The sequence below is a fragment of the Notamacropus eugenii genome, chromosome 5 (genome assembly GCF_028372415.1).
Source record: "Notamacropus eugenii isolate mMacEug1 chromosome 5, mMacEug1.pri_v2, whole genome shotgun sequence".
NCBI classification, from domain to species: Eukaryota; Metazoa; Chordata; class Mammalia; order Diprotodontia; family Macropodidae; genus Notamacropus; species Notamacropus eugenii.
In genome coordinates, this window is record NC_092876.1 from 325,664,897 (window position 1) to 325,691,025 (window position 26,129).

The 26,129-nt window shown below is 39.1% G+C and overlaps 1 protein-coding gene and 1 long non-coding RNA gene across 2 annotated transcripts in view; one reads left to right on the forward strand and one right to left on the reverse strand.

The window, feature by feature from the left end:
* The first annotated feature begins 420 nt into the window (after window positions 1-420).
* LOC140506382 (uncharacterized) overlaps window positions 421-26,129 on the forward strand; it is a 53,566-nt gene continuing 27,857 nt past the window's right edge. Inside the window, exons 1-4 of the long non-coding RNA XR_011967907.1 lie at window positions 421-757; window positions 1,440-1,475; window positions 18,006-18,073; window positions 18,569-18,688. This is a non-coding gene — a long non-coding RNA (uncharacterized lncRNA). The remainder of the gene's footprint in view (window positions 758-1,439; window positions 1,476-18,005; window positions 18,074-18,568; window positions 18,689-26,129) is intronic.
* The window catches only part of CLSTN2 (calsyntenin 2), a 962,254-nt gene continuing 942,577 nt past the window's right edge, over window positions 6,453-26,129 (reverse strand). The window contains exons 15-17 of the mRNA XM_072613511.1: window positions 25,176-25,296; window positions 22,605-22,789; window positions 6,453-19,934 (exon numbers count right to left, since the gene is read on the reverse strand). Of these exons, the coding sequence (XP_072469612.1) occupies window positions 19,737-19,934; window positions 22,605-22,789; window positions 25,176-25,296 (504 nt within the window). The 3' untranslated portion in view covers window positions 6,453-19,736. The remainder of the gene's footprint in view (window positions 19,935-22,604; window positions 22,790-25,175; window positions 25,297-26,129) is intronic.

Here is a 26,129-nt window from a genome sequence, read left to right on the forward strand (position 1 = left end):
GCATCCAAGCTCTACTTCAGAGAGCACAACTCCATTGGGCTGGCCAGGTTGTTTGAAGGAAAAACATGTGCTTGCCAAAAAACACTGTCTTATGGAGAACTCACACAGGGCAAGGGTTCACATGGTGGTCAGAAGAAGTGACAGATGGACACTCTCAAAATTTCTCTTAAGAACTTTGGAGTTGATTATGTGACATGGGAGATACTGGCACAGGGCCACCTAGCATGCCCTCACCAGAGAAGGTGCTGTGCTCTATGAGCAAAGCAGAATTGAGGCAGCCCAAAGGAACTGCAGGATGCACAAATTTAGAGAATTCACCCCAAATATTCACACAGACTATCTGGGCCCCACCTGTGGTAGAGCATTCCAAGCTCGTATTGGTCTGATCAGCCACAGTCAGACACATTGAAACTTGACTTTAGCACAGTGAGAATGAAGGACAGCAACCAACCTTTCAAACATAAATCGGGTTGTCTCTTTAATACTTTGGTGTGAATTACTTTAATCAGACGATAACACAATATACCTGGTATTTGGGACTGGGAGCTTTGCTTGGAGTGGGGGAGAAGGAAGGGAGAGAATATCCATAGTGGAGTGGTGGTGTTAAACTCTAAGACTGAACTCCTGCCCTGTAATTCAAAATTTCAAAGTACCTTCTAGAACTTCCATTTTTAGGAGGGTATCCCAGGTCAGTAATGTCTCATTCCTCTCCAAGCCACAACTCATGACTCACCTGACTTTTTCTAGCCAGCACCAGGTATGTTTGTCTCATTCCAACCCCCTCCCCTTCCGGATTCCCCTTATGTGCCATCTTCCTCCACTTGAATGTAAACTTTGTGAGGGCAAAGTATGACTTTCTACTTTGATTTGTATTCACAGCACTCTGCTTTGTGTCCAGCTCACTGTAAGTGCTTAATAAAGCTTGTTCTTTGCTCTCATCTTTGGCTTTGGAAAACCAGTCTAACAAGGAAGAAGAGGTAGGAGGTTAGAGAGAATCTCAGAGAGAGAAGTTGGAAAGTGTAGAATCTGCCTACCTTCCAGATTTTATGCAAGGCTCTAAAAGCAGGCAGCCAAATTCTGAATATTGCTGCCCTAGGATACTGACCGCTTAGATGGGACTTCAAGGCCCCTCTACTATTCAGTTTCTCTTGTCTCGGCTCCATATTCCCATTCCATGATAATCTAATTCAGTCTCTTCAGGCAAGTAGAGTATTCACAGAATTTCTACATTTTAGAGATCTTTACAACATGGCCCCATAAAATGGTGAGGATTTCCTGTATATGTATGATTATTGTATGGTTATGTATGATTATTGTGTGGTTATGTATGATATGAAGTTATATATGATAAAGTACGATTACACTTTGGTTATCCATTTACTTTGTCTGCATAATTCATGTTCATTGAATGGTTAACTTATTGACTTTATTATCCTTAGGACCAAAGAAAACTGTGGCAAGTCACTGCTGTGGAGGTAAGAGGACATAGATCAGAAACTTTTCCTACCCAGACAAGGGCCCTTATTTGATAGACTCATTATACTACTAATAGAAGCCAATGGATAAATTTAGAGTTTTTTCCTCCCTTCTTCTAGTTTCTCATGTTGGTAAGAAACCAGTCTACCTCTCTACCCCACTGAGTGTCAATGTTAAAATGACATCCATGTTGACAAATAATTAGGGTCCTCAGCATCATATTGAAAGTTGTTCAGATATGCTTAATGGTCCTTATGTCTGCTTCTCATTAATCCCTTTAAATATATTGTTTACATTAATAGCCCTGTAAATATTTTTCCATCCACATTTGGAGAGATCTTGTGAAATCAGCAGCCTCTCATGGGAAGTTGATTTAGGAAGACATTTGTATTTGTACAATGAAAAGTCATAGGCTAAAAGGATTTAGAGCTGGTAGGGACTTTGGACATCATCACATCCAACATTTTCATTCTACAGATGAAGAAACTGAAAGTGCAATGACTTTTGGGTGTGTTGTATATTGGGGGACTTCTTTTGGGTCTGTAGGTAACTTCTCATGCCTCTTACCACTCTGAAAATCTATGATTCTAAGACCTAGAGAATTAAAGTGACTTGCCTAAGGTCATACAGTTGGAAAATTAAGAGATCTAAGATTCAAACCTAGGTTTCTGACTCCAAATGAAGTACTTTTTTAATTTACAGGGTAAATCTTTTTTTTTCTTTTTACTTCCACCTGGACTTCTCACTCTGATCCTCATTTTGGTTAAATGTGGACAGCTGGGGCTAGTTCAGAAGCCCACCATGAATCACTAGGTATCTGTTTCTAGGACACGAATGGTCCATTTTCTGACTGTGTACCTCCCCATATGAAGAAATGTTTTTTTTTTAATTACATTTCTGGATTTATGAAGAGTGTAAGCTTAATTTTGTCTAATTTTTATTGTGTCTGGCTACTTATAAAACAAGGCAGGTGGGTAACTATGTTGTCATTCACACAGATAATCTGAGTATATTAATTCAAAACGGCTGCTATCACGTGTCTCTCTCTCTCCCCCCACCCCACATGTAATTCTTCTGATTTGGAGTTCTTATTTTCTCTTTTCAGCCACCCTTTCCTCTTCAATTTTCCCTCCATGAGAGAGTTGGATTCAAGCTCCAAGAACATGCTTACTTTGGTTGTTGCTGATAAAATTTCAGCGACTGGGATTTGAATGGCCTTACATGGCAACTAGGGAGAATGACACTGAAAGCAAGAGTGGGTTATCATAGGATCATAAGGTCATAGGACTGAGAAAGGAACTTATTGATAAAATCCAACTGTCTTATTTTCCAATCAATCAGTGAATATTTACTAAGTGCCTATGGCACTGTGTTAAACACTGATGATTCAAAGAAAGGTAAAAGACAATTCTTACTTTCATGGAGGTCACAGTCTAATAGGGAAGATGACATTCAAACAGCCAGTTGTAAAGTTCCTTGCCTAAGGTCATATAGCTAGAAACTAACACCCAGAGAAATTAAATTAACATGATCAAAGGACCACAGATATTTAAGGTACTGAACTGGATTTCAGATTCTTTGACCTTAAATTGAAAGATTTTTCAACTGTATAGCAAGGACTGTGTTTCTTGCCCTTTTTTGTATCCTTTACACTTAGTGTGGTGCCTCGCACATAGTAAATACTTAATAAATGCCTGTAAACTGACTGACTGATTACCTTGTTCCCTTGAATTTCTTTGTTGTCCCAAGAACCAACTAGTGGTTCGTCCCATGGAAATGGGGTATCAGGCCCTAAGGTGGAAAAGGTTGTAAGGGTTGAAACAAGTTTTGATTGCTTTATGTGAAACTGAAGTCTGTGCAAAGGACCTTCATGTATAGGAAATTCTTAATCAGATTTAGGTTAGATTATATGGCCTCTAAGGTCCTCTGATTTTGAAATTCTATGGCTTACCTTTAACTTTTGAAGTTCTCAGTTTGAGGTACAATGAGACGTCCATGAATGGAATAATCTTCAATTAGGAAAAACCTCTGGACTGGAGTCCCATGGAGAAATTTTTAGGTGTGAGAGAGAAGATTTGGAGAACATAAAACTCTTCCCAGACCCCTTAAAACTGCACTGTGAAAGCAAGGGTGTCTAGTCTACATATATGTAAACCAGTGCTATTTCCCTGATAGTCCCAAAAGTCACTTGCAATCCCATTTCATTCCACCAAACACCACAGCTCTACCTGTTCCTTTTTTTTTTTTTAACCATGTTAATAAATTTGTGGGGTCCCATGGCTCACAAGGTTTTCAGTTGATAGAATCTTTCATTCCATGTCATTGGATTTCATCATGACAATATACACCCAGTTTAAACCATCATCCAGAGAATTTACCATCTCTCTTTCTCCCAGCCATTTTCCTCTTCCCTACCCTGAATGCATCAAGAAATATTACTCAGTTGATTGGCCACTAATTGGCTATTCCCTCTTTTAGTAGGTCATGTATGACAGAGCTACTGCCACTTCCAAACATGATTGTTGACAAGATAGTTACTCCAATGCAGAGGAAAAATGGAGAGTTTCTTATGTAGCATGATATAAGGAATGGGAGGGAAAGGTGGAGACTCCATATTAACAAGCCTGTTTGTAGTAGCTAGAGTTCTGCCTCTAGTGTCCTGCCTAATGAGTCCAGGCTTTCTCTTACTGCATATGGGTGACGCAGCTTCCATAAAGTTAACAAATAGTCTACAGAATATTTAGCAGATATTCACTGAACCTTTATTAGATTACAAAATTATCTAAGGGCATGATCCTTGTTAATAATAGAGCCTTACCTCTATTGATTATCTCCAATTTATTCTGCATACAGCTTACTTGTACATAGTTTTTTTTATGGTGTCGTCTTAATTAAATGGCAAGTTCTTTCAGAGCAGGGACTGTCTTTTACCTGTTTTTGAATTCCCAGCACTGTTCCTAGCACATAGTTGGTGCTTATTGACTGATCTACTGATCAGTCTCTTTCTTCAAGTTTACAAACTAATTGAAGAAGGATAAGATGTGTTTATAAGCACTATCTATGAAATGCTAGGTGCTGAATGAGTGATACAGGGCAGGGCAGGATCACTTTTGATTTGGGTGATTAAAAAGGCCTTCCAGAGGAAGTGGCATTTAAGCTAGCCCTTGATGCTGGGTAGAATTTTGGTGAAAAAAAATGGGAGGCTGAGGAAAGGACATGTCAGCCTGAAGGAATGCTATGGAAAAAAATAATTTGAAGCAGGAAAAAGGCATATTTGGGGAACCAGTGAACAGTTCAATTTGGCCAGCTCAGAGATGTGAGACTGGAAGCAAAAATTAGGGGCACATTATTGATCTTTGAGTACCAGACTAAAGAGTTTGAACTTATATCCAGAAATAAGAGGAAGTGATTGAAAATTCTGGAAAAGGGCCGGGAAATGACCATATGGCTGCTTTAGTAAGATTAATCTATCAATGTCCTTACAGAATTGATTGGGAGAAAGAATCTGGAGGCCTGGAAACTAGTTAGGAGATTATGACAAAAGTCTAGACATAGAGTGACAAGCACCTTTGTTCAGGGCTGGGTCTAAGACCAATCACCTACTAATTTGTGATAGAAATTACAATGAAATCAGACACTTAGCAATTTATAAAAAGAAATTTATTTAGCCATAGAAGGAGAAGGATAATTAGTGAGGATATATATTAAGGACACCCCAAGTTAATTCATTTGAGCGAAGACCCTTTGTCTTTGAGTTATCCAGTGTGGTCCAACACCCAAGCATCCTAGAAGGCCTCATGTCTGTTTTGTGCATGGATGAATGGTATGTGACCTAATATTGCCTGAGAGTTTAGTCCCCTGAGCCAATCAAATCTTGAGGATGTTTTAAGGATTTGGGGGTAAAACAAAAACCACTAGACTAACTTCCATGAGGAGGTGGTGTACTACATACCTCTGCCTATGGTCTGGAAGGAAGGGAACATGCATTTTAATAGGGGAAGGAGGCAACAGGGTGTTTGGAGTGTGGGAAGCACTGTCTTAAGTAAGTGGAGCCCTACATAAGGGAATCCCTGAGCATCTAGGGGCAGCATGAGGGTAGTAGGGCCACTAGATAAGAAAGCGTACAGTTTATAAATATTAGAACCATAAAAAGGAATTGTTGAATCTGGGGTGAGCTTAGTTGAGCAATTTTTAAGTCTTTATTACCATACCTAGACTTTTGTAGTTTGATAGGGGGATCAAGAGATAGTTTCCTGCTTTCCCCCAGCTGTGCTAGGAGAGAGCTGTGTTCAGGCCCCAGAAATCTGGCTAGTTCTCCCATGTATGACTTAACTTCCCTGGTCCTTCCACTGGTGGTTAGTGGCTAAGAATGACAGTGGGGAAAAGTGAACCTTAAGACATCGGTCACAACATGATAGGCCCCTGGGGTCAGCTGATAAAGGTGGAAATGATCTTATTGTATGAATACTAGTTGAGGTAGAGGACTAAAGGCACCACAATGTTAAGGGGAGGACTGCCTTAGAGAAGAAATGAGTTTTGTATGTTTCAGGTACCTGGATCAAAGCCTCAGTCTCCTCATCCTATTAAATGGCTCTGACAGAGCTCTGTCAGAGTTTGGCCTTGGGTTTATCCTGCAGATCAGCTCCATCATTTAAGACTGATCTAAGAAAAGACTTCTTTTCTTGGTCCCTCGTAAACATTGCTGTCAAAGTCACTCTAAAGTGTAACAGTGCTGATGTGAGCTAGGCCTAAGAGAGAGCTGGATAATCCTCCATGAGGGGGAACTTTCTCTTTAATGATATTTGTGATAATCCTCCCTCTGCTCTTAATCTCTTCCCCTCCCAGAATCCATGCAGTGTACGAGAATGTATCTGAAAAGGAAATTCAGTCTTGGGACAGGCCCCAGAAATTCACAAAAGAGGAAGACACTTACTTAAATCACACAAGCAGTTAAATAAAAACTCCAGGACAAAATCTTTATTGTGAAATTCCAAAATCATATTTATTGGCCAATTCACAGAAAGTGCCATAGTGACCACTGAAATGAATCTGGTAGTAGACATTTACAGGTCAAAGTTGAAAATCAGGGGGCTGTCTTGAAGAATCATTTAAGAAGTCACATGAAATTGCTAGGATCTCAACAGCTGCAGATTCAGGGTGTTATTCAATCATGAATTGGTGTACAATGTTTTAAAAGAAAAAAAATCCCACCACACATAAAGTTGAATTTTCAATGCAAATATTCTGTGTCAATTTGGACTAGCTGTGATGCTATATAAAGCAACAGGGTACAGGGAAGGTCAGGAATAGCAAAGAAGAAGGTGAACGTAAGCATCTTATATTTTACAATCACTCTCCAATCAGGGTTACGCTTTTTTTAAAAAAAGGCGTATGACACCGCTTATTTCACCTGCTTCACATATGAAATCAGATTCACTTATCCATAAATACATCGAGCATTTGTAACCTGACAGTCCTAGAATTGTTCTAAATCTCACAGCCTCATATGATAGTATATTTAGCAAAATGAACATCCTTTCTATGCTAAAGAGATTCCTTAAGACAGTTCAGAAGAGCCCTGTGTTATTGTTCATTCCTGACGCACTTCCTGTCATCACAGATGGGGTGAGGAGGCTACCCAGAGATCATAAGGCTCCCATCTGGGACACTTCTGAAGAGGATTAAGTGCTATGGCTTAACTTGCAGTGAATGAGAGGGACCAAAATGGAGTTCTGAAAACCTAGGTACAAAGATAACTTGTGTCTTTCCCAGCATGCAATATATGCCTACTCAGCAAATATCTAAAACCATTTCTCCTCTTTTTACCTCAACATCCTTCTTATATTTCATATGCTACTCAATCCCATTAGCATTTTATTAAGCACCTACAATTGTGCAAGGCACTGTGCTTGGTGATGGGCATACAAAAACAAACTGAATACCGGTATTCAAAGAGCCTACGCTCTACAAGTAGCTAAAGGAGAAAACATATTTTGTAGGTCTGGAGGGATGAGGAGAGAAAAAAGTGAGGGAAAGAAGAAACTTCTGGGACCATCTGTGTAACCTTAAGGAACAAATATCATATTTTTAAAAATATGGCTAAAATTCATAAAGCAAAGCAATTTTTCTCAGGCAAAGTACGTCAGAGATGGTGCTTATTAGAGGATGGGCTCCCTAACATGTTTCTAGCTGGAAGTGGTTATTGACTTTATGTAGACATTTGAGAGTTTCCAATTCACACGAGCCCTTGACTACTTGTTATCAAATTACTTAATCCATCTAGCCAATCACAGCATTTGGATGGTTGAACATTCTGTTGTGTCTATGTGATTTGACAAAAAAAACCGTTTTCTTCCAGTAGCTGTGAATATGAGATGGAGTCAGAGGGTTTCAGAATTTCTGCTCCACTGTTGTTACCTTATTAACTTTTGGGGTCACTTCTACTCCAAGGTTCTCTGAATATGTGGCAAATTGGGTTGGGCTGTCAATTAATTACACACATTCTAAATGAGGCCATATTATGTAGCTTGCTCTAAAGTTCTCTTCTGATGCTTCTTTGTGTTGTGGATGTGATCCTGGGTTCTTGAAGGCTATACCAAGTGGAATGTAAGCTATGGTAGGAAAGGCTTCAAGAAAGGGCCTAGGAACAAACTACATGTCTGCTCTGAGAAACACCTAGCTCAATATGGCTAACCCTCCCCAAAGTGTGGAACCACCTGGTCATGAATGGTTTTGGTCGCTCCAAGAGGCAATATGGTGTAATGGATAGAGAGTTACCTTTGGTGTCAGGAAAGGCCTGGTTTCAAGTTCTTCCTTTGACTGATGCTAGCTATGAAAGCATGGGCAAGCACTCAGTGCCCCAGGCAAGTCTCTAAGGTTATAAATTTAAGATAATTTGAATCTGTGGAGAGAGTTTTCACACCAGGAGCTCCCTATGTCACTATCACAGGTTCAGACCAAACAAAATAAATAAACAAACCACAACAACAAAGAAAAAACCTCATGAAAATCCTCTATCAAAAGATTGTATCAGTGGAGGGAGTACAAATGCTAATGACATCACAAATCTTTTGAAATATTGACGAATTATGCGCAAAGACGTTGCCAGATGTTATAGAGGGAAACAAAGATTTGTAGTACATATTCCCCCCCCTCCCGTTTACAATATAATTGGGACTATCCAAATCTTTCATACCCAACAGGTTGGCCTAATATGCAAATAATCTAGGTCCTCATAAACAAAAGGGTATTTATCACAATCCTATAGTTTACCCACCTCTGCTGGAGCTTCCATACTAATCCACTAATTAAATCCCGGGCACCAAAAAGTACAGCCGAAGCACTCTGATTTATCATCAACCTATTATCTACTTTATCATCAACCTAGTACCATTGATATAATCACCAATTTAACACTCAAACAGCTCTATCTATGCTTACTGATTCCTCAGAAAGCCACTAATCTCTAAGCTTAGCTTCATTTCTAAACCTACAGACTACTTTTCTTCATGGCTGAATCCAAAAGTCTACACATCATGTAGAAGTGACCCCATCTGGGCTGACTGGTCCAAAAACATTGAAAGATGTCAAGCAATCACCTGAATTGCTCAACATCCTATCCAGTGAAGCCTGAAATAATTGTTCAGTCAACTGCTTGCTAATGATTGACACTTGAAATGCTTGGTTTGATGCGACAGCCCACCCCATTATGGTTGAATAGATAGATTTCCCCTTAATTTGGGTGTGGGTAGATACAGTCTTAAATTCAAATGTCCATTATTCATTAGCTATCTCCCATCTCCATAATCTTGACATCTGATATTCCACCTAAAGAGATGACTTTCTAAATCCTCTATTTCTCTCATATAGCTTATTGATTTAGCACTAACATCTAGGTCAATTTACCCATTCACATCCTTACCGATCCTCTTAACTTTCATCTTTATCTACCTTTTATGTTTAATTTTTTTACTTTCCTCTTACTTCAACTATTTTTAGTTCTTTTTCCCTTCTTTTTAACTCAAAGAAGGTTTGATAGCTGATAAATGAATATAAAGCCTTTTTGAAGTCCCTCAGACTATCTTGACCATTATAGGCTTCTGTAAGTGTCCTGGAATTGAGGGTTTGGTTTTCAATTTCCAGCTACTGATTTAAGTAAGTCATTCTATAGTTACCAGGGCTAATGGTTTTTTGTTTTCCTCAAGGAGAAAGGAATGCACATTAAATTCATGTACATGATATACCCAGGACAAGAAAAATGAGCATCTTGGGCAGAAGCCTTAGGGATCCAGATCTCTGACAAATCCAAAACTCACCCTCTTTCTGGTCACAATACTTAATCATGCTGACAAACTCTTCAGCTCTACAAATCTACCTACTTTCCTTGATTTTTAAACTCCAACTTATACCATCTTTTCAGTTGTGAAAAAAAGGAAAAAAGGTCATTTTTTTTTTCATTTTTTCTCTTAGAATTGTATTTATTACAGGGGAAGGAAGACATGTCTGGGAAACAGAATATACAGCTTGAGGCCCCTGAATGAGCTTGAGCAAATTGCTTGGCCTCCCTCAGCTTTAGTTCCTTAATATATAAAATAAGGATGGGGGTGGGGAGCAGCGAGGAAGTAGGGGATGTTTGACCTCTATATCTAATAGTCTGGAATTCTATGAAATAATATCTGCAAGGAAGCGTCTTAATTCTAAGATAAAGTGGGACAGGTGTTAAAGCTGGCGTTTTTCTGTTATCTATGATTAGTATGAACCATTTACATTTCTACTTTTAACATGCCCACTGTCCTCTTTTCATTTAGAAGATTTGGAATTATAATTCATCTTGATAAATCTCCTTTTAAGTAAATCTGATTATTAAAGGGGGAGAGCAAAGAGCAACTGAAAGGTCCTAGATTGTCAAAAAGGTATGGATTTCCTTCTCTTTGACAGGCAGGATGACTCTATGTTCCCTGTAGAAACAAACAAATAGGTTCCTCTTTGTGACCTCTTCATTTATATTCCCATTTCCTTGGAATTCATTTATTCCTTCTGTTGAGGAAGGGGACAACTCCTGAGTCCATCTCTCACCCTGCCCTCCCCCCAATACATACACAATGCTAACCCATGTCTCAGTTGGCTAGAGAGAATGCTGTCCTTCTGAAAGGACTCTTCATTAGCTCTCTTTGCACAGAATGAAGCGGCCTTAGATGTTTTTCAACCTCATACTACACAGTGTATTGACAACAGAAGCTATACAATGGCAAGTGACTGAAGCTTTAAGAAAATGGTGCATATACTTAGACTCTGAGCTCTAATTTGTGCTACACAAAATCCAACAATTTACTTCAGGCCACCAAGCAATGATTTTGTTGATTTAAAAATAAGATTAAGAACAAGTGCTAATGGAAGAGGTAGAGGTTGTGAATCAAGAATCCTGAATTTCATATTTATCTAACTGACCTTTTGACTTCTTTCATTTTGGAACATTCTCTCTTTCCTACACATTATGGCAGTGCTTCTTACATCTTCTAACACAGTGCTTTGATACTAGTGACATTATGAGAATTAACTTTAATAAGAGGTCCTTGGGGAGAGGGTTTTAAAAGAAATTTTAAATCACAGGCTATATGTTAAAGTATTTTGACATTGAAGTAGAATCTATTATGGATCTTTCTGTGAAGCAAATATCACTCTTAATTTACCTTTCCTATATATGAAAACCTGAACTTTTATACTCTCTCAACTCCCACTTACATAGAACTCAAACATCTAGAAAGCTCCAATAAGTAGATTAGAATTTTTCCATAGTCCCACAAATAATATTCATAATGATGAGGCGAGGGCGCTATAAGAACCCAAAGTGCCTTCTGAGCCATTCAAGATGAAGGAAGCTGTGTCCAGCAGAATTTTAATGATCTCAGTGTAGTTTACTTCTTTGTATCTTACTTCTTTGAAAATCAGTTAATTCACATATGTTTTTGATGGAAATATTCAGTGGTCTTCAGATTATGTTCCATCAGAAGGTCCTTCTTTATAATTATGCAGGCCAAATACATGTTGCCAAGGCCAGGTTAAGAAGGGTGCACTTGTGTATAATAATGATGATAACATTCTAGGAGATGATGACGATGTCTTTGGAACTCATTAGTTATGGCAGAGAAGTTGCTTTCCATTCACTTAGAACAGATATAGAATTTTGATGCATGGAAAAGACCTGGTGCCCTGGGGCATCATTTCTCTCACCATCCCAGTGATTCTGACTATATGCCTCTGATACCATCAGGGCTACTATTTGCAAAACTGTGATATTGGAAAAAACACATCTTCTGCATTTCTTCTTCCTGTTTTTATCGTCATCCCCTTTTTGTTCAAGCATCCTCTTTTCCCTTCTTTCCTTGATATCAACTTTGATGTGGTTAAAGATTCATACTACATCTAATTACCAATAAAGCTAAATATTTATCCCTTTGAGGAGGAGATATTTACATTTTATAATAGAGTAACCCTAAGTCAAAGGAATGGATCTCTGATTATGGAATTTCCGGCACTGGAAGAGAATAGTAGGGAGGGTTACCCTCTTTGGTCCCTGAAATCATATAATTTTAGGTATAAAACCAGTCTAGGACAGACTAAATGGACCTTGCAGTGTTTGATGTTTTTCCTCACTTGTAGTAACTACTGAGGTGAGTGAGTGCCTTTCCAAAAGCAGACATGTATTCCCTGTCCAATCTGTTGTATAAATTGTGACTCTGAATACCACAATGCCCATTACAAATGGCTGCCCAGGCAAGGCTCAATACGCTGAATTAACAACTTCCTTAAATAAACTGCTGGAGGATTTTCTTTTCTCCCTTGGAATATCTCTATCTTCAGTGATGTACAAAGGCCAGGTGGAATGAGCACTGAAGTAATTTTTTTCTAATGATTCAGACTCTGCATTACAATTTAATTATTTTCTAATAAAGCTAGGCTTTAGCTGCTTGTTGCTCATAAACAAGGCTCAGAAGCACGAGTAGCCAAACAGACAAAAGTCTTGGAGGGAACTGCTTCATTAGGGCCAGTGCAGCATCAGAAAACTATAAAGGGCTATAAAAGGCTTTTTGGGGGAAGTGGGAGGGGAGAAGATGTCCCTTACAGGTACAGCCACCCCCAAATTTAAATGGGGAAAGCCTGGAATTAATGAACAGCAATTCAAGGAACAAAGTAGCCCATTGCTTGGTGTTGGGGGCAGAGGATGTGCCACAGTTCAGAATCTTCTTATTGGGCAGGCCCTATTTATAGGCAAATGTATATATAATTTGGTGAGTACTACACTTTGATTAGTACTGACAGGCTTTATTTGTCTCCAAATGCTTCTGCCATCTGCCTGTTAAGGCACCTGAAATTCTACCATTAGTACTGTTTAAACCTAGGCATTGGCTCCAAAAGGCCACTGTAAAAAAGGTAAAAATGATTCTTGAAAAAGGAGGAAAGACCCAAGAGTAGGAATGTAGAGCAGGGAATAGTAGTATCTCCCTTCTTGTCTTACATGGTAATGATTAGTTTTATCCTATTATCTAATTGTGCCCTTGAAAGGTACAGAAAACCAGGTGTCCAGGAGATACAGGGCAGACAAGCTACAACGGGGCTTAGGGAGTGTAGAAAGTCTTTGATAGGGGGAGGGGGAGACCAGAGTTGGGTGCCAGAGATGGAGCAAAGGTATGTGGAGGATTCAGATTTTGCCTACTTCATGATGTTGCCCAGGTTCTATCCTGCTCTGCTTCACTGATTGAATAGGAACGCTCCTGAGAGATGCCAATATACTGCTGAATCAGAGTTGCTAGGCTTGCCCAGCCACCAATTTCCCCCAATCAACCAGAGGATATAAACTTTCTCCTACTAGGTCTGGTTTTTCTCCATCATCTGTCTCCTTTTCTTAGAATAGATTGGATTTGTTCTGAGAAACTCAGCCTCCTGAGATATAGACACCACCTAATGAGAGGTGATGGAAAGTGGCAATTCTTTCCCATTATTACTTCATAAAGAGTGTATATTCTTTGCTGTGCACATCTTCTTTCTTCCTTTCCCTTCCCACCATACACACACATAGATATATATGTGAATTTATTTATTTATCCTCACACCAGTCTCATTTCTAAGATTTCAAAACTGCAAAAGTGAAATGCATGCTTCCAGTCCACCTACCTTTCATTTCTGGGTCTTTGAGTCCCCAGTCTTATCTGTCTTTCCTTCCTTTCAGGGCCTTCCTGCTTTCTTATCTTCTCTAGTGGTGGCACAGTGGTTAGAATGCTGGATCTCCAGTCAAATTTGGCCTCAGACACTTAGTTGTGTGACCATGTGCAAAGTCATTTAACCTCTATTGGCCTTAGTTTCCTCAACTGTCAAATGGATAATAACCACATTTGCCTTGTGAGGATCAAATGAGATAATATTTATAAAACAGTTTAGTTCTTGGCCTCTTTTTTCCCTTTTCCTAATTAAAATCTCATCTTCCAGAAAAGATCTTAAACTCATTCAGCTTTAGTTGTTAAAGGTATGACACATCTTGGGGCAGGGGGATGGGGAAAGGTCCTCTCATGGGGATTTCCCCATGGAGAAGAGGGGTATTTTCTGAAATCACAGGAGGGCCTCTCCTACTTCAATTACCTAAATCCTAAACTTTGATATTAATGTCATAGTGCCTGACAATCAGAGGCAAATCCCAGAAGTACTCTGATGGCAACTCCAGGCTGAAATTCCATTAAAGTGCACCTGGAGTTTAGAGGACCATGAAAAGGGTCAGGGCTCTCTTTGGAAAAGCCAATTAGATTGAAATTTAACCAAGCATTCTTTAGTGGAATGTTGGCTAGGAGATCTGGAAATGCTAATTGCATCCTTGACTTATGATAGAGGACTGACAGGGAAGCCAGAAGTAGGTTGAATATTATACCACATCTCCAATCTGTCCTGCTCCTGGGAAAGCTGTAGAATGCTGATGATCAAACAAGAACACAAAATATTAGCAAACTGCTAATTCCATCTACTAATTAATCCTTCAAGATATGTGTTTAATTCTGTTGCAGCTGACCTTTTTCTTGTTGCATGGAAAAGAATCAAGACCAGGATCTGAGCCATGCCCTCATTTAGCTTCCCCCCTTCCTTTTTAGCAGGTGCAAAATATGGAGAATATTTAAAATGAAATTTATAAAGATAAATAAAGACAGGGAAATGAGGGTGATAGAGGAGATAGCTCTACTGACATTATTTGTGCCCTTTGCCTCCAGCTAAACTCCTGGAAAATGGCTACATGAAAATTAAATTGGGCCAGGAGCTTTAAACAACATCACCTTCAATAAATAAGTACAACAGCAGTATTAGGGAGCACTGTACCCCACAATTCTTAGCTTGCTAAGGGTATATATCAGAAAGACTTGGAAACTTACCCAAAGGGTGTGACATTCCTCTCACCCGAAAATATTTTGTGGATTCTCTTAGATAAGTAGATTCTGTTTATCACTCCCACCTGTTTGGCTAATTTAAACAAATGCATATTTGAAAATAAGGTTTTTTTTCCTCCCCTTGCTGTTACTAATACTCTCTCTCTAAGCCAAGGAGGTTGCTAATTTTAAAGTCCACTGGGTAGCACTTTCTACGGATTATGTTGATATTGATTTAAACAGGCACAAGTCTTTAGAATCATTTTTAGAGCTATATCATGAGCAGGGCTGAAATGAAAATAAGTCTGCACTAATGAATACTCCTACATGGAAATCGTTAAGGTCTCAGCAGTGTCTGGGGAGCTAACTGGGCTTGGGTAGTTAATGCTGTAGCTCAATGGAATGACTTCTTACTGATCATTTGGTTCCCTGAATGCCAGTTTTTCTCCTCTCACTGTGGAATGTTTGTCCTGGATTTGATTGGATTCAATGAGAATTCATTCTGGAACTTGGTTTTAATCAAGTTCAAAGCGCACCACTCCTGTAGCTGTTTTGAAGATTGAAGTGAGTGGGATCGGGAACATTTTGACTTGCTTCATTCTGGTAAAATGGAGTTTTCATGTTTTTATACACACTGTTATGAACATCATCTTCATGACCCAGTTTCAAATCCCAGCTCTTCCTGTAGTTGTGTGACTTTGGACCAGTCCCTATTTTCTGCTCTGCTATAAAATGAGGGAGTTGGATTACATGGTTATTAAAGTTCCTTTCATGTCTGGTATGCCCTCATCTTTTATTCTTGGGGTGTGTATCTACAAAAAACTCCCAAACTAACCGCTTTTCAGTTAAGTACTATTTTGGCCATCTTAATGACTGACCAGTCAATCTGATTACTGGACTAAAACACCTGGAAACACCAGATGGCATTTTTATTCTATTGCTTTTGGCTATAGAACCATGGTCTTGAAAAAGTCTGGGCCATGTGAATGTAATGAATGGGGCAGAGTTCCACAAACCTTATTTCCTTTCATTAAAAAAACAACAAATTTTGGTGATATATGACATAAATAGTGGCAGTTGTTGGATTTTAGAGCTGGGATTCGCTCCAATACAATTTTAGTGAATTAGATATTAGTGCATAAAAGGAAAATTGCTTGTTCAGAACACATGATATTACTGGAGGGCCCATGTTCATGCCATGAAACTTTTGGTGTATATGTGTATGAATATATGTATGCATACACATATAACACATATGTATACCTATAAATATCTATGTATCTATAGCTATGTGTGTATGTACAAAATTATACCTGGGTTGGAAAATCAAGATTCTATTGGAAAAATAATAAAACCATTTGAGAGGACAGAAATCTAAAAAACATTTAGACTTAATAAGATCAGGGAAATTATTCCTTTGAGGAATTTGGATGAACATTACTGCAGAAGACACGTCTATAGAGAGTTTGAATCTACCAAAAAGTGGTGGTTGTAGGCTTTTTTGACAATTATAATGGCTGATTGTCTGATTGTATTGATTAGGTGGTAGAAATATCCAGAGTTGTCTCATGTTCTGCTGATTTGGGAGCTTATTAGTTGTAGAATTTGGTCATTCACTCAATCTAGTTCATTAGATGACAAAGAGCCAAAGAGGTACATTATAAAGAGGAAGTATGAGGTTGTGTCTATGCACCTGCAAATGATCAGATGAAGGGAAGAAAGTTGTTACTGATTTGTCTAGAGACTTAGTTTACATGACAAGAATATGACTCTTCGGAAACATCCAAGTGATTTTGTTTTTCCCCAGCATGCTTGATGGTATGTAGATTGCAAGGCCCTAATCAGACAACACATTATTCAAGGGCAGGAACTGTGACTTCAATTCATTTTGTATCTCTTTTTTGTCTCTTCCTGCCTCCCCTCCCCAACCCTTTCCACTGCCAATAGTACAGGGTTGAGAAAATGAATGCTTGCTGACTTAGCATGATTCTAGCTTCTTCTGTTTGAAGCTTGCATGGACATTATAATTTTAAACCCCCCAAAAAAAAATTTCTAGAGAGATCACTTTCTGACCTGTTACCATTACTATCCCTTTACGAATGGGATCTATTTGCCCAATACCATATAAAACGATCCATCTTTCCTACTCCTGTAATGTACTACCGTGACCTAATTTCCCCCCAATAACAGAAATATAAATATTTCAAAATGCTCATACATACTCATTCAGCCATTAATAAGTAATAGAGCCATTGGAGACAACTGAAGGACACCAAAAATGTGTTCTCTGCAAACAAGAAATCACTGAGTGATGGAAAGAGGGAAAAAAAGTCATTGTAAAAATAAAATTGTACATGTTTTCAATCAAATTCTAATTCAAAAAGGGTTTTAAAAATAAAGTTATTATTTATTCATTTCACTTGCTGGAAACTTCAGAATTCAGCTGTATTTGAATCCATTTGTTTCCAAGTAATTAATTGGTAAGGATAAAATGACTTCTGCAGATTCTCTCCCCAGCCACCATCCCCAATGACCTCCTGCTAGATCAGATCAGAATATATGGTTATTATGCATTTTTACAATAGAAGGGTCTATTTCCAGTTAATAGAGACTGAAACCCAATTCTTCTGTTCTTCCAAAGGATTTTTCTCTAGGAAGGGGAAGTGAAGGGAATAAGTGTTTATTAAGCATTTTGGGTCAGGTACCATGTATTCAAGCACTTGTACAAATATTATCTCATCTGATCTAGGAGCTGTCAGAGGTGCCCAGTCAGATCTAGAAAGTGTGCTGTGATATAAAGAGAGCTAGATAAGAGTCAGGAGATTAGAATTTTAGGTCTAGGTGACCTTGGACAAGTCACCAATTTCCAAGTTTAATCTAATTTTCTGAATTGTAAAATGGCAGGAATATGGAAATACCTGCCTGATAATGGACAGAAAAAGTGCTTTGCAAGATTCAAGGTGCCGTACCAGAGTGGTAGTGGTGATTTTTTGTTTAGAGACTTGTCCTGATAAACCTAAATTTTTGTGAGAAGGTCATAGAGATTCATTGTCAGGGATCTTGGCATTGGTGGATGCCCTAGAAGACCTTTAAAGATTTTAAACATTTAACTGTCCTTTAATTCAGGAAGGAAGGGTATCGACTCCATAAGCAGGAAAGATCCTTGGCTAGTCGTTAAACCTAAACCTCAAAAGGTAAGTGATCATTTTTCTCCCATACATATCCTATCAGGAGATATCTCTCTATAAGGGGCGGAGGATTATGGGAAGCTTCACCTAAGATTGAAAACATAGTGGAGGGGGTGAGGGGAGGAGAAAACAGAAACTTAGTTGGAATGAACCAAAATTCAAGTTCTTAGGGAGTCTTCTAGGTTGCCAACCAGTATTTCCACACCCACTCTTGCTATTCTGTGGGCTACAAAAGACTCTAGACTAGCTACCATGGCAACAGTTGCTTTACTAGGTGTCTGTGATATGCTAGAGATCAAAAAGATTTCATTACATTAAAAAAGAGAGGGAGAAATCCCCCTCACCCGACTTAGCAGATTGTATTGATATGTTTGCTTTCTTTCTAATGTTTGGAGCTTTTTTGGGGGGTGGTGGTGGTGGTGGGGTTAACAGATACCATTATCACCAACGTACTTCTAGTTTCTAGCTGTTTCATTTCTAAGCTTTCATTTTTAATTCCAGGCATTTCAATTTCATGTCCTAATATTCTTTGAGAAGCCCATTTATCAACAGAAAAGGCAGCAAAAAAGAGAAGATAAGGGGACCTGGGGACTGTGATACAAAGGAGGATATGCTTACCAGGTGATGTTTTCAAAATTCTGTGCTACTATTTGGCTGAACAGATAGTGGCCCAACCAACATGCAATCATGTTTTATTGGTCACCTCCCTTACCCTTGTCCTCCCTATAAATCCTAGCTGTTATTGTATAATCCTATAGTAGGCAAAATGAAATATTTTCCCTTGCCTAGATTTTGTTTTCATTCCCACCTTCTTAAATTCTAGTCTGTAGAAACAGTGGTCTCAGCATCCATGCTTCCCAGCTGGGACAGCATTATGCAGTCAGATTCTGTAGCAATACAACTGTACAGATCTGAGAATGCTCATTGGAGGGTCTCACATCTATGGCTGGAGGTCAGTTCTACTGCTCATGACCAACAGTAAACAATGATCCTTTGTTACTGATATTCTGTTAACATAGGCCTAGGAGAGAAGGTAGCAGGTAATATCTTCTTCCTTCCTCTCCCCAAAATCCTTTTATAGTAAGTGTATCTTGTCTCCTTAACAATATAAACTTGGGTTATGAAGTTCAACCAACCTTTCTGCATAAAACATTGACCTTTCAAAGAGGTAACAAGAGGCAACCATGAGCATAATTTACCTGCTGCCACTCACCCAGTCACAATGTTGGACTGTGATCAAAGCAGAATTTTTAGTCAGACACACAGTGAAGTGATACCCAAGGACAAGAGGGAGCATTTGGCCTGGCAGAAATAAAGAATATCAGAAGTGGAGAACCTTCCTATATGAAAAAATAGCAAAGGCAAAACTCTATGGATTGAATGACAGGAATTTGGTAAGCCCATAGGAAATGGAGAGAGGCATTTGAGGAGAAGAGATGGGCAAGCTAAGTCAAGAGCTCTCACTGACAATGTGGGACTTATCTGGGTCATCTGTGCTTTCCTGGGCCTTCTCAGCCCCTAGGAGCAAAGGGTCAAGTCATTATATGAAGCTGTGCTGAGCAAGGCTATCCAAATCCTGTCATCAAATTCATAGTCTCTGTGTAACTGGATTCAGGAATACATTGTATTGGTGTTTACAAAAGGGAAACGCCTGGGACCATGGGCTAGCCTAGTAAGGGAGTGTTGAATCATCCCATTCCAGCTGGGCTTGCCTGGGGCCATGCTGCCCACTTCTGCCTTTGCCAATCTCTTCCTCCTCTTCCTCACTGTCATCTGAGTCATCACTGGAACTGTCTTCTTCTACATCCTCATCTTCCTCCTCCTCTTCTTCACTCTCTTCATCCACATGGCCTGGTTCTTCATATTTCTAGATGTATATGTAGGGAAAAAGCACATTGAGAAAGCCTTCCTTAGGAACCTGAATTCACAGAGTGCTCTCAATAAAACTAATTTTTTTTTGCCTTTATTAAAGGATCTCCTATTGCAACACTCATGAAAGTGCTTATGTTTATGAGTCTTCTGGAACTCTGCTCTTAATGCTAAAGATTCATGCCTTGAGAAATGTTCATCATCAATGCTAACTGGTTGGTAATCGATGAAAAGACACAGGCCATATTATATGTAAAACAGAAGGGAAATTCAGTGGCTTTCTGGTATTGATTCGAGTCAATGGGATGTTGGTCAAGTGTTGTCCTTGAAACACTGGGAGAAGGAATTCTATGACAGTCTTACAGAAGTCATCACAATCATTTAATGAGTCAATCCAACAAAAGTTCCATTAATATGGCCTTAATTGCTGCAAAGGCTTCTTATTTTTGAACCTTTCAAGAGTGTTTATTATTTGTAAGGAGTTACACATTCTATGGAGGTTGCAATGAATATTGGGGTTACAACAAAACTTATTTGTTCTTTTTTGGCCTGGACTTACAACTTATGTTTATTAGGGAACTGCACGTGTGGAAACTCCTTCCATTTGTTCAAATGATCAGTTCTGTAATTTATAGTCTTAATGAATTTGCCTGTACCAATGAGAAACTCTGATATAGCGATGATGTATCAGACGTAGGAATGAGGGCTTCTGGACTGCAAGGTTAGTACTCTTATCACCCAACCATGGTGCCTCTCATTTATTATTTACCCCTCAGAGAAGTTGAGACAAATAGTTGATAATTTTTTTACCCTCTTTCCAGATGGAAATATATGCTCAAATTCATTGGGAGGCTATGACATCATTTGATAATATGTAATGTTAGACAGAAATACTACTTTTGGACAGGTACACGCACAGTCCTTTCTATTTTACGTACCTAGGGAACAATAATGACAGAAGTTCAGTCTTCATTGTTATGCCCTCATTTCCACATCTTTTCTCTTCATCTCAATCATTGCTTCACCAGCTTCTAGTTGCAAACCTCCAAAGTCACCCCTATTTCAGGTCCCCAACTAGTTAGCTATCACCTTTGACTCTGGCAAGTTGAAGAGTGGTGCTTGCTTCAAAATGTGTTTGTCTTGATGCGTGTGTTCCTTCCATATGGGATCTCCTCTCTGCTTTCTAAATCTTGTCCATTCTTCAAGCTTCAGGTCAAAGAAAATTTTCTTTAAGAAACCTTCCCTCACTATTCCAGTCCAAAATGATCTTTTTCTTCTCTAATTCCTCCTGTATCACTTAATTCTCTACTGTATACTGTAATCTAGCATCTGATTTTGTAAGATCTTGTATTCTCTAAATGCTTCACCTGTATTAGTCTCACTCATCCCAGATTATGTTTGTTGGGGTTGGGGAGGGAGAAATGGGGCTGGCCAGGACCATGCCCTCTTCTGCTTTTGTGTTAGTCTATAGTTATACAGAACTGGACACATTACCTGTGCTCAATATGAATACTGACTGCTACAATGCTAGTTTAGTGTGGCTGACAGATAGGGGCAGGTCCCAATGTCTCCTTTCTCTTCTCTATTGCTCCACAATTCTCCCTTTTTATCATTCCTTTGCTGACTTCCTAATTTCCTGACCATCTATACCCAGGCCCCTTTCAAGGGTAAGCCTATTTATATTGTCTGAAGAGAGTTCTTTCTGTCTGGGCTGAATCTCTTAGGGTTCTATGTAATCACTAAAATGAAGGTAGCTGGTGCCAATGCTAGCTACCAAGAGGTGGGACAGCAACTTCTTCCGTGAGCTGCCAACCAACTTAACTCTAGTTGATGTGATTAGCACTTGCTTGGCTTCTAACTTTTCTTTTATCTTCTCTGGGGTATTTTTGCTTTCACAAATCCAGAAAGGCATAGGAATTGATGGTGTGTGACTGTAGAGGTTTCACAATGAAGATGAGAACTTGGTGTAGGGTATGGGTAGAAATATATCAAATGCTCATTAATTTAGAAGCTGAGTGCTTGCTGGCCAAAGAACAGACTTTTTGAAAGGCTTTAGGTAGGACAAAGAATTAGAGGATCATAGATTTAGAGGGATAGATTTAAAGGGATCTTAGAGTTCATTTAGTTCAACTGTCTCATTTTATAGATGAAGAAACTGAGGGCCAGAGAAGTTGAATTGTTTAAGATCATATGGGGAGTAAGTAACAGAAGTAGGCTTTTTTCCTAACAACTCCCCTCCTCAAAAAAAAATTCCTTAGAGGGCTCCTTATATCATAGGTGATGTATCAAACTGCCTATCAGAATATACTCTATCCTGGATAGCTCCCAAGTCTTTGGAGCAAGGCTGAGTCATTCATATACTCAATAAGCCTTTCCTGAGCACCTACTATGTTCCCAGCTTTGTATACAAATGAAGAATATAGGGCTCTAACTCTTAAGAAGTGTATCATTTTGTTTGATAAGTAAAACAAAGAGTAAACAAGTCAATGTATAAGAAGATTTGTAATTAAATGGGCGCTAAAGCCTCTAGTTCAAATTAGAAGTGTTAGAATAATTCAAGGAGGACCAGAGCTTTATCTGGCCCTTGGATAGGTAGGGTTTTGGAAGTCTGAGAAGAAAGGCAAAAGGGGTTCTAGGAAGAACTTTCCAGTTAAGGGGTATGGTTTACCTCCATGGGATTGACAGTGATAGTAAGCGCAGAGTCATCCCAATCCATTTCATTCTCTTTGGCTGATTCACTCTCCTGTATGCAGTGCTGATGTGCCACTCGGATTCGGTATACACCCATGGCTACAACAAAGACCAGCATTCCGACACAGACAATTATGACCACCGTAGCAATGCTGGGAATGACTGAGGAGGAGGAAAAGAGATAAAATAAATTGCGGACATAGTTCTCTCCAGTTCTTGTTTACGTGGCATCATAGGTATTTCTTAGTGATAATTGCTATGCATAATTATATAATGTTTATATTATCCTTTTATACTTTCTAAAGTGATTTTTATCACATTTATTATTTAATTCTCTCTGTGAAATTCACAGGTTAGGTCAGAGAGTCATGCGCTTAAGAGTTAGAAGGACCTTTAGACATCCAACTAGGCCAACCTTGTTATCTTCTAGATGAAGAAACTGATACATGCCTAGAGAGTGGAGGCAAATTACCCAGTCACCCAGGTAGTAAATGCCAAAGCCAGCATTCAAATTCTTATCCTAGGGTTCTAAATCCCTTTTCCCATTATGCCAATATTCTCATTTTATAGATGAGGCATAGAGAAATGATACTTGCTCAGTACTTCATAGCCAGTTAATCTAGGCCTTTATCTTGGGTCCCCTGGCTGGGATAGCTAAATTCTGAATTGGTATTCTCATCCTTATTCAGGGGCAAAGTTGCTAAAATTCTATTCCTTCTTAAATCAGCATAATTATATAAAGTGTACATACCTAGTAAAATGTCAACTGCTTGGGGGCAGAGACTGTTAAATGTTTGCCTTTGCACCCCTAGGGCCCTAGCATAAATAGAGTTGACACTTAATAAATGCTCTTCTGTGATGAAGATGGTGATGGTGGTGATGATGACGCTCATAAGCTTTAGAGCTGGGAGGGCCTTGGAGATTACTTAGTCCAATTCCCTTATTTTTCAAAGGAGGAAATAGAGACTCAAAGAGGGAAAATTATTTATTCAATTTCATACAGGTAGTAGTAGTAACAGAAAGAGAATCCAAATACAGATCTTTTTTCTTTTTTGATACAGTGTTTGGTTTTTCCCCACTCACTACAATGGCACTGTGATTATACTTTGTGTTTATCCAGACATGAGAGTTATTGGTATTCTTATTTTTAAAGATGAGAAATAGCTCACATTTATAAGGTATGTTTCAGATTCTATAATGTCATTCTCCTAGTAACCAATAGGGGAGGGGATAGAAATATTTTTAAACTGGTGATAAAACTGAGTCTCAGAGGTGTGACTTGCTCTGTTAAAGTCACATACCTATAAAGGTGAAGTAGAGACTTTTAACCCAGATCTTCTAATTGCAAGTGTAGTACTAGGGAGAAACTGAGACATGGAGACATTTATTAACCTTCTTGAAGTCACATAGTGAGAGTTAGTGGCAGAACAAAGATTAAAACTCCATTCTTTTGACCTTCATCACCAGGATCTTCTACTATCCTGTGATGCTGACACAGGGCAGCTAGGAGGTGCACTAGATAGAGCACCAGTGCAGGAGTCAGGAGGACCTGAGTTCAAATCTCACCTCAGACACTTGACACTCGCTAACTGTGTGACCTTGGGCAAGTCACTTAACCCCAATTCCCTCATCCTGGGTCATCTCCAGTCATCCTGATGAATATCTGGTCACTGGATTCAGGTGGCTCTGGAGGAGAAGTGAGGCTGGTGACCTGCACAGCCCTCCCTCACTCAGAACAAAGTCAAGTGCAAGTCATGTCATCATTTCTCTGATGGCATGGTCTTCTTAAGAAATGAAGGACGAACACAGACATAATGCTTTAAAGTTTGCAGATTGCTTTACACTTGTTGTTTCATTTGATCCTCACCACATTCCTGTGAGTAGGTACTATTCTTGTTTGCATTTTACAGATGAAGAAACAGGAGCAGACAGAGGTTAAGGACTTGAGTAGAGTCACACAGCTAGTATGAAGTGGGATTTGAATTCAGGTTTTCCTGACAGTGCACGGTCTGTGAATTTATTATTGTTTCATATATCCTGACCCACCTATGTAGTACCTCCTCTCTATCATCTATATTTGGGCAAACATTCCAATTCTATCTCATCCATTTCTGAGGCTGTGAGAATTACACCTCTGAAATAAACACATTTTTAAAGAAAGGCAGTTTAAGTCTTTGGCTTCGGATGGCTGCTTATATTCTAGGCAGAACTTGTCAGAAGCTTTCCAGGACCGTCTGTTTCTTTGGCACTCGTCTTTTTTTTTTTTTTAAGAAGGAGGCAACTTATGAAGCCCTGGGGGGTTAAATGATTTGATGAGGTTACACAGATAATTACTTACAAAGCCAGGACACATGGAGGCATTTGACATTAAACAAAGCCATTGAAAAAGCTGGCACTTCTAGTTCCCTTTCTAACTCATTCTCCTGCCTTCTGAAGGGTGACCCTGGGAACTGGGAGTGATAACAGATTTGGTTAAGGGGAGGAGAAGATATCCTTGCTGGGGAGGCAGTGATGCCAAGATGAGGTGTACAGGTCCCGCAAATCTTACCTGAATTACGCATGCCACTTATTTCAGGCTCTGAATGATGGATGGACTGGAGGAACTGAGGCTGCACAACCATATGGTTGACGTGCTCTGTATCTGGGTTGACCTCATGCAGAACATTGACCTGGAAAGATAAAGAAATAAGCTGGTTGTACCTGTACCTTTAGCTGGTGTGCTGGCCAGCTGCTATGGCCTCCTTTGCATGTAGATCTTCTCGAGACAAGGCAGTTCACAAAGGTGAACTGTCTTCCCTTGGATTTGGAAAAAAAGTGAATTTTAATTGATATCTGTTGTTTCTACATCTCTTCATTTTTGAATATAGGCCTCCCCTCTTCCCTAACAAAGAACAAGAGATAAAGGGGAACAAAGCAGTTCAGGAAAACTAACGAGTATGTCAACTGAATATATGCAGTTTTCCAAGACCACAATCCCTCAGTTCTGCAAATAAGAGGGAGGAAGGCACATTTTATCATCTCCTCTTTGGGAATGAGTGCGGTCATTACAATTACACAGTATTAAGTATTTGTGTTACGTTCTTTCTTCATGCATTATTAGATTATTTTTTCCTTACTCTACTTGTTTCTCTTTGCATCAATTCATATAAGTCTACCTATGCTTCTCTGATTTCTTATGTTTATTATTCCTCATGGGGCAGTAATATTCCACTAGATTCATTTACCACAATTCATTTACCCCAGTTGATAGGTATCTTACGTTAGTTTTAGTTTATCGCTATTACAAAAATGTTTTGCTGCTGACATTTTTGTGTATTTGTGTAATTTTGTGTATTTGGGACCATTCTGTTTTGTTTTTGATCTCACTGAGGTGAGGTGTAGTGAGGTGATTGTCATCCACAGATCTTAATCAGTACTTGTCAAAATGGAACTTGGAAACTAAAAGTGAAGTGGTTGTCCATCAGCCACTTATATGGTATGACTAAACAAAATCCATTATATG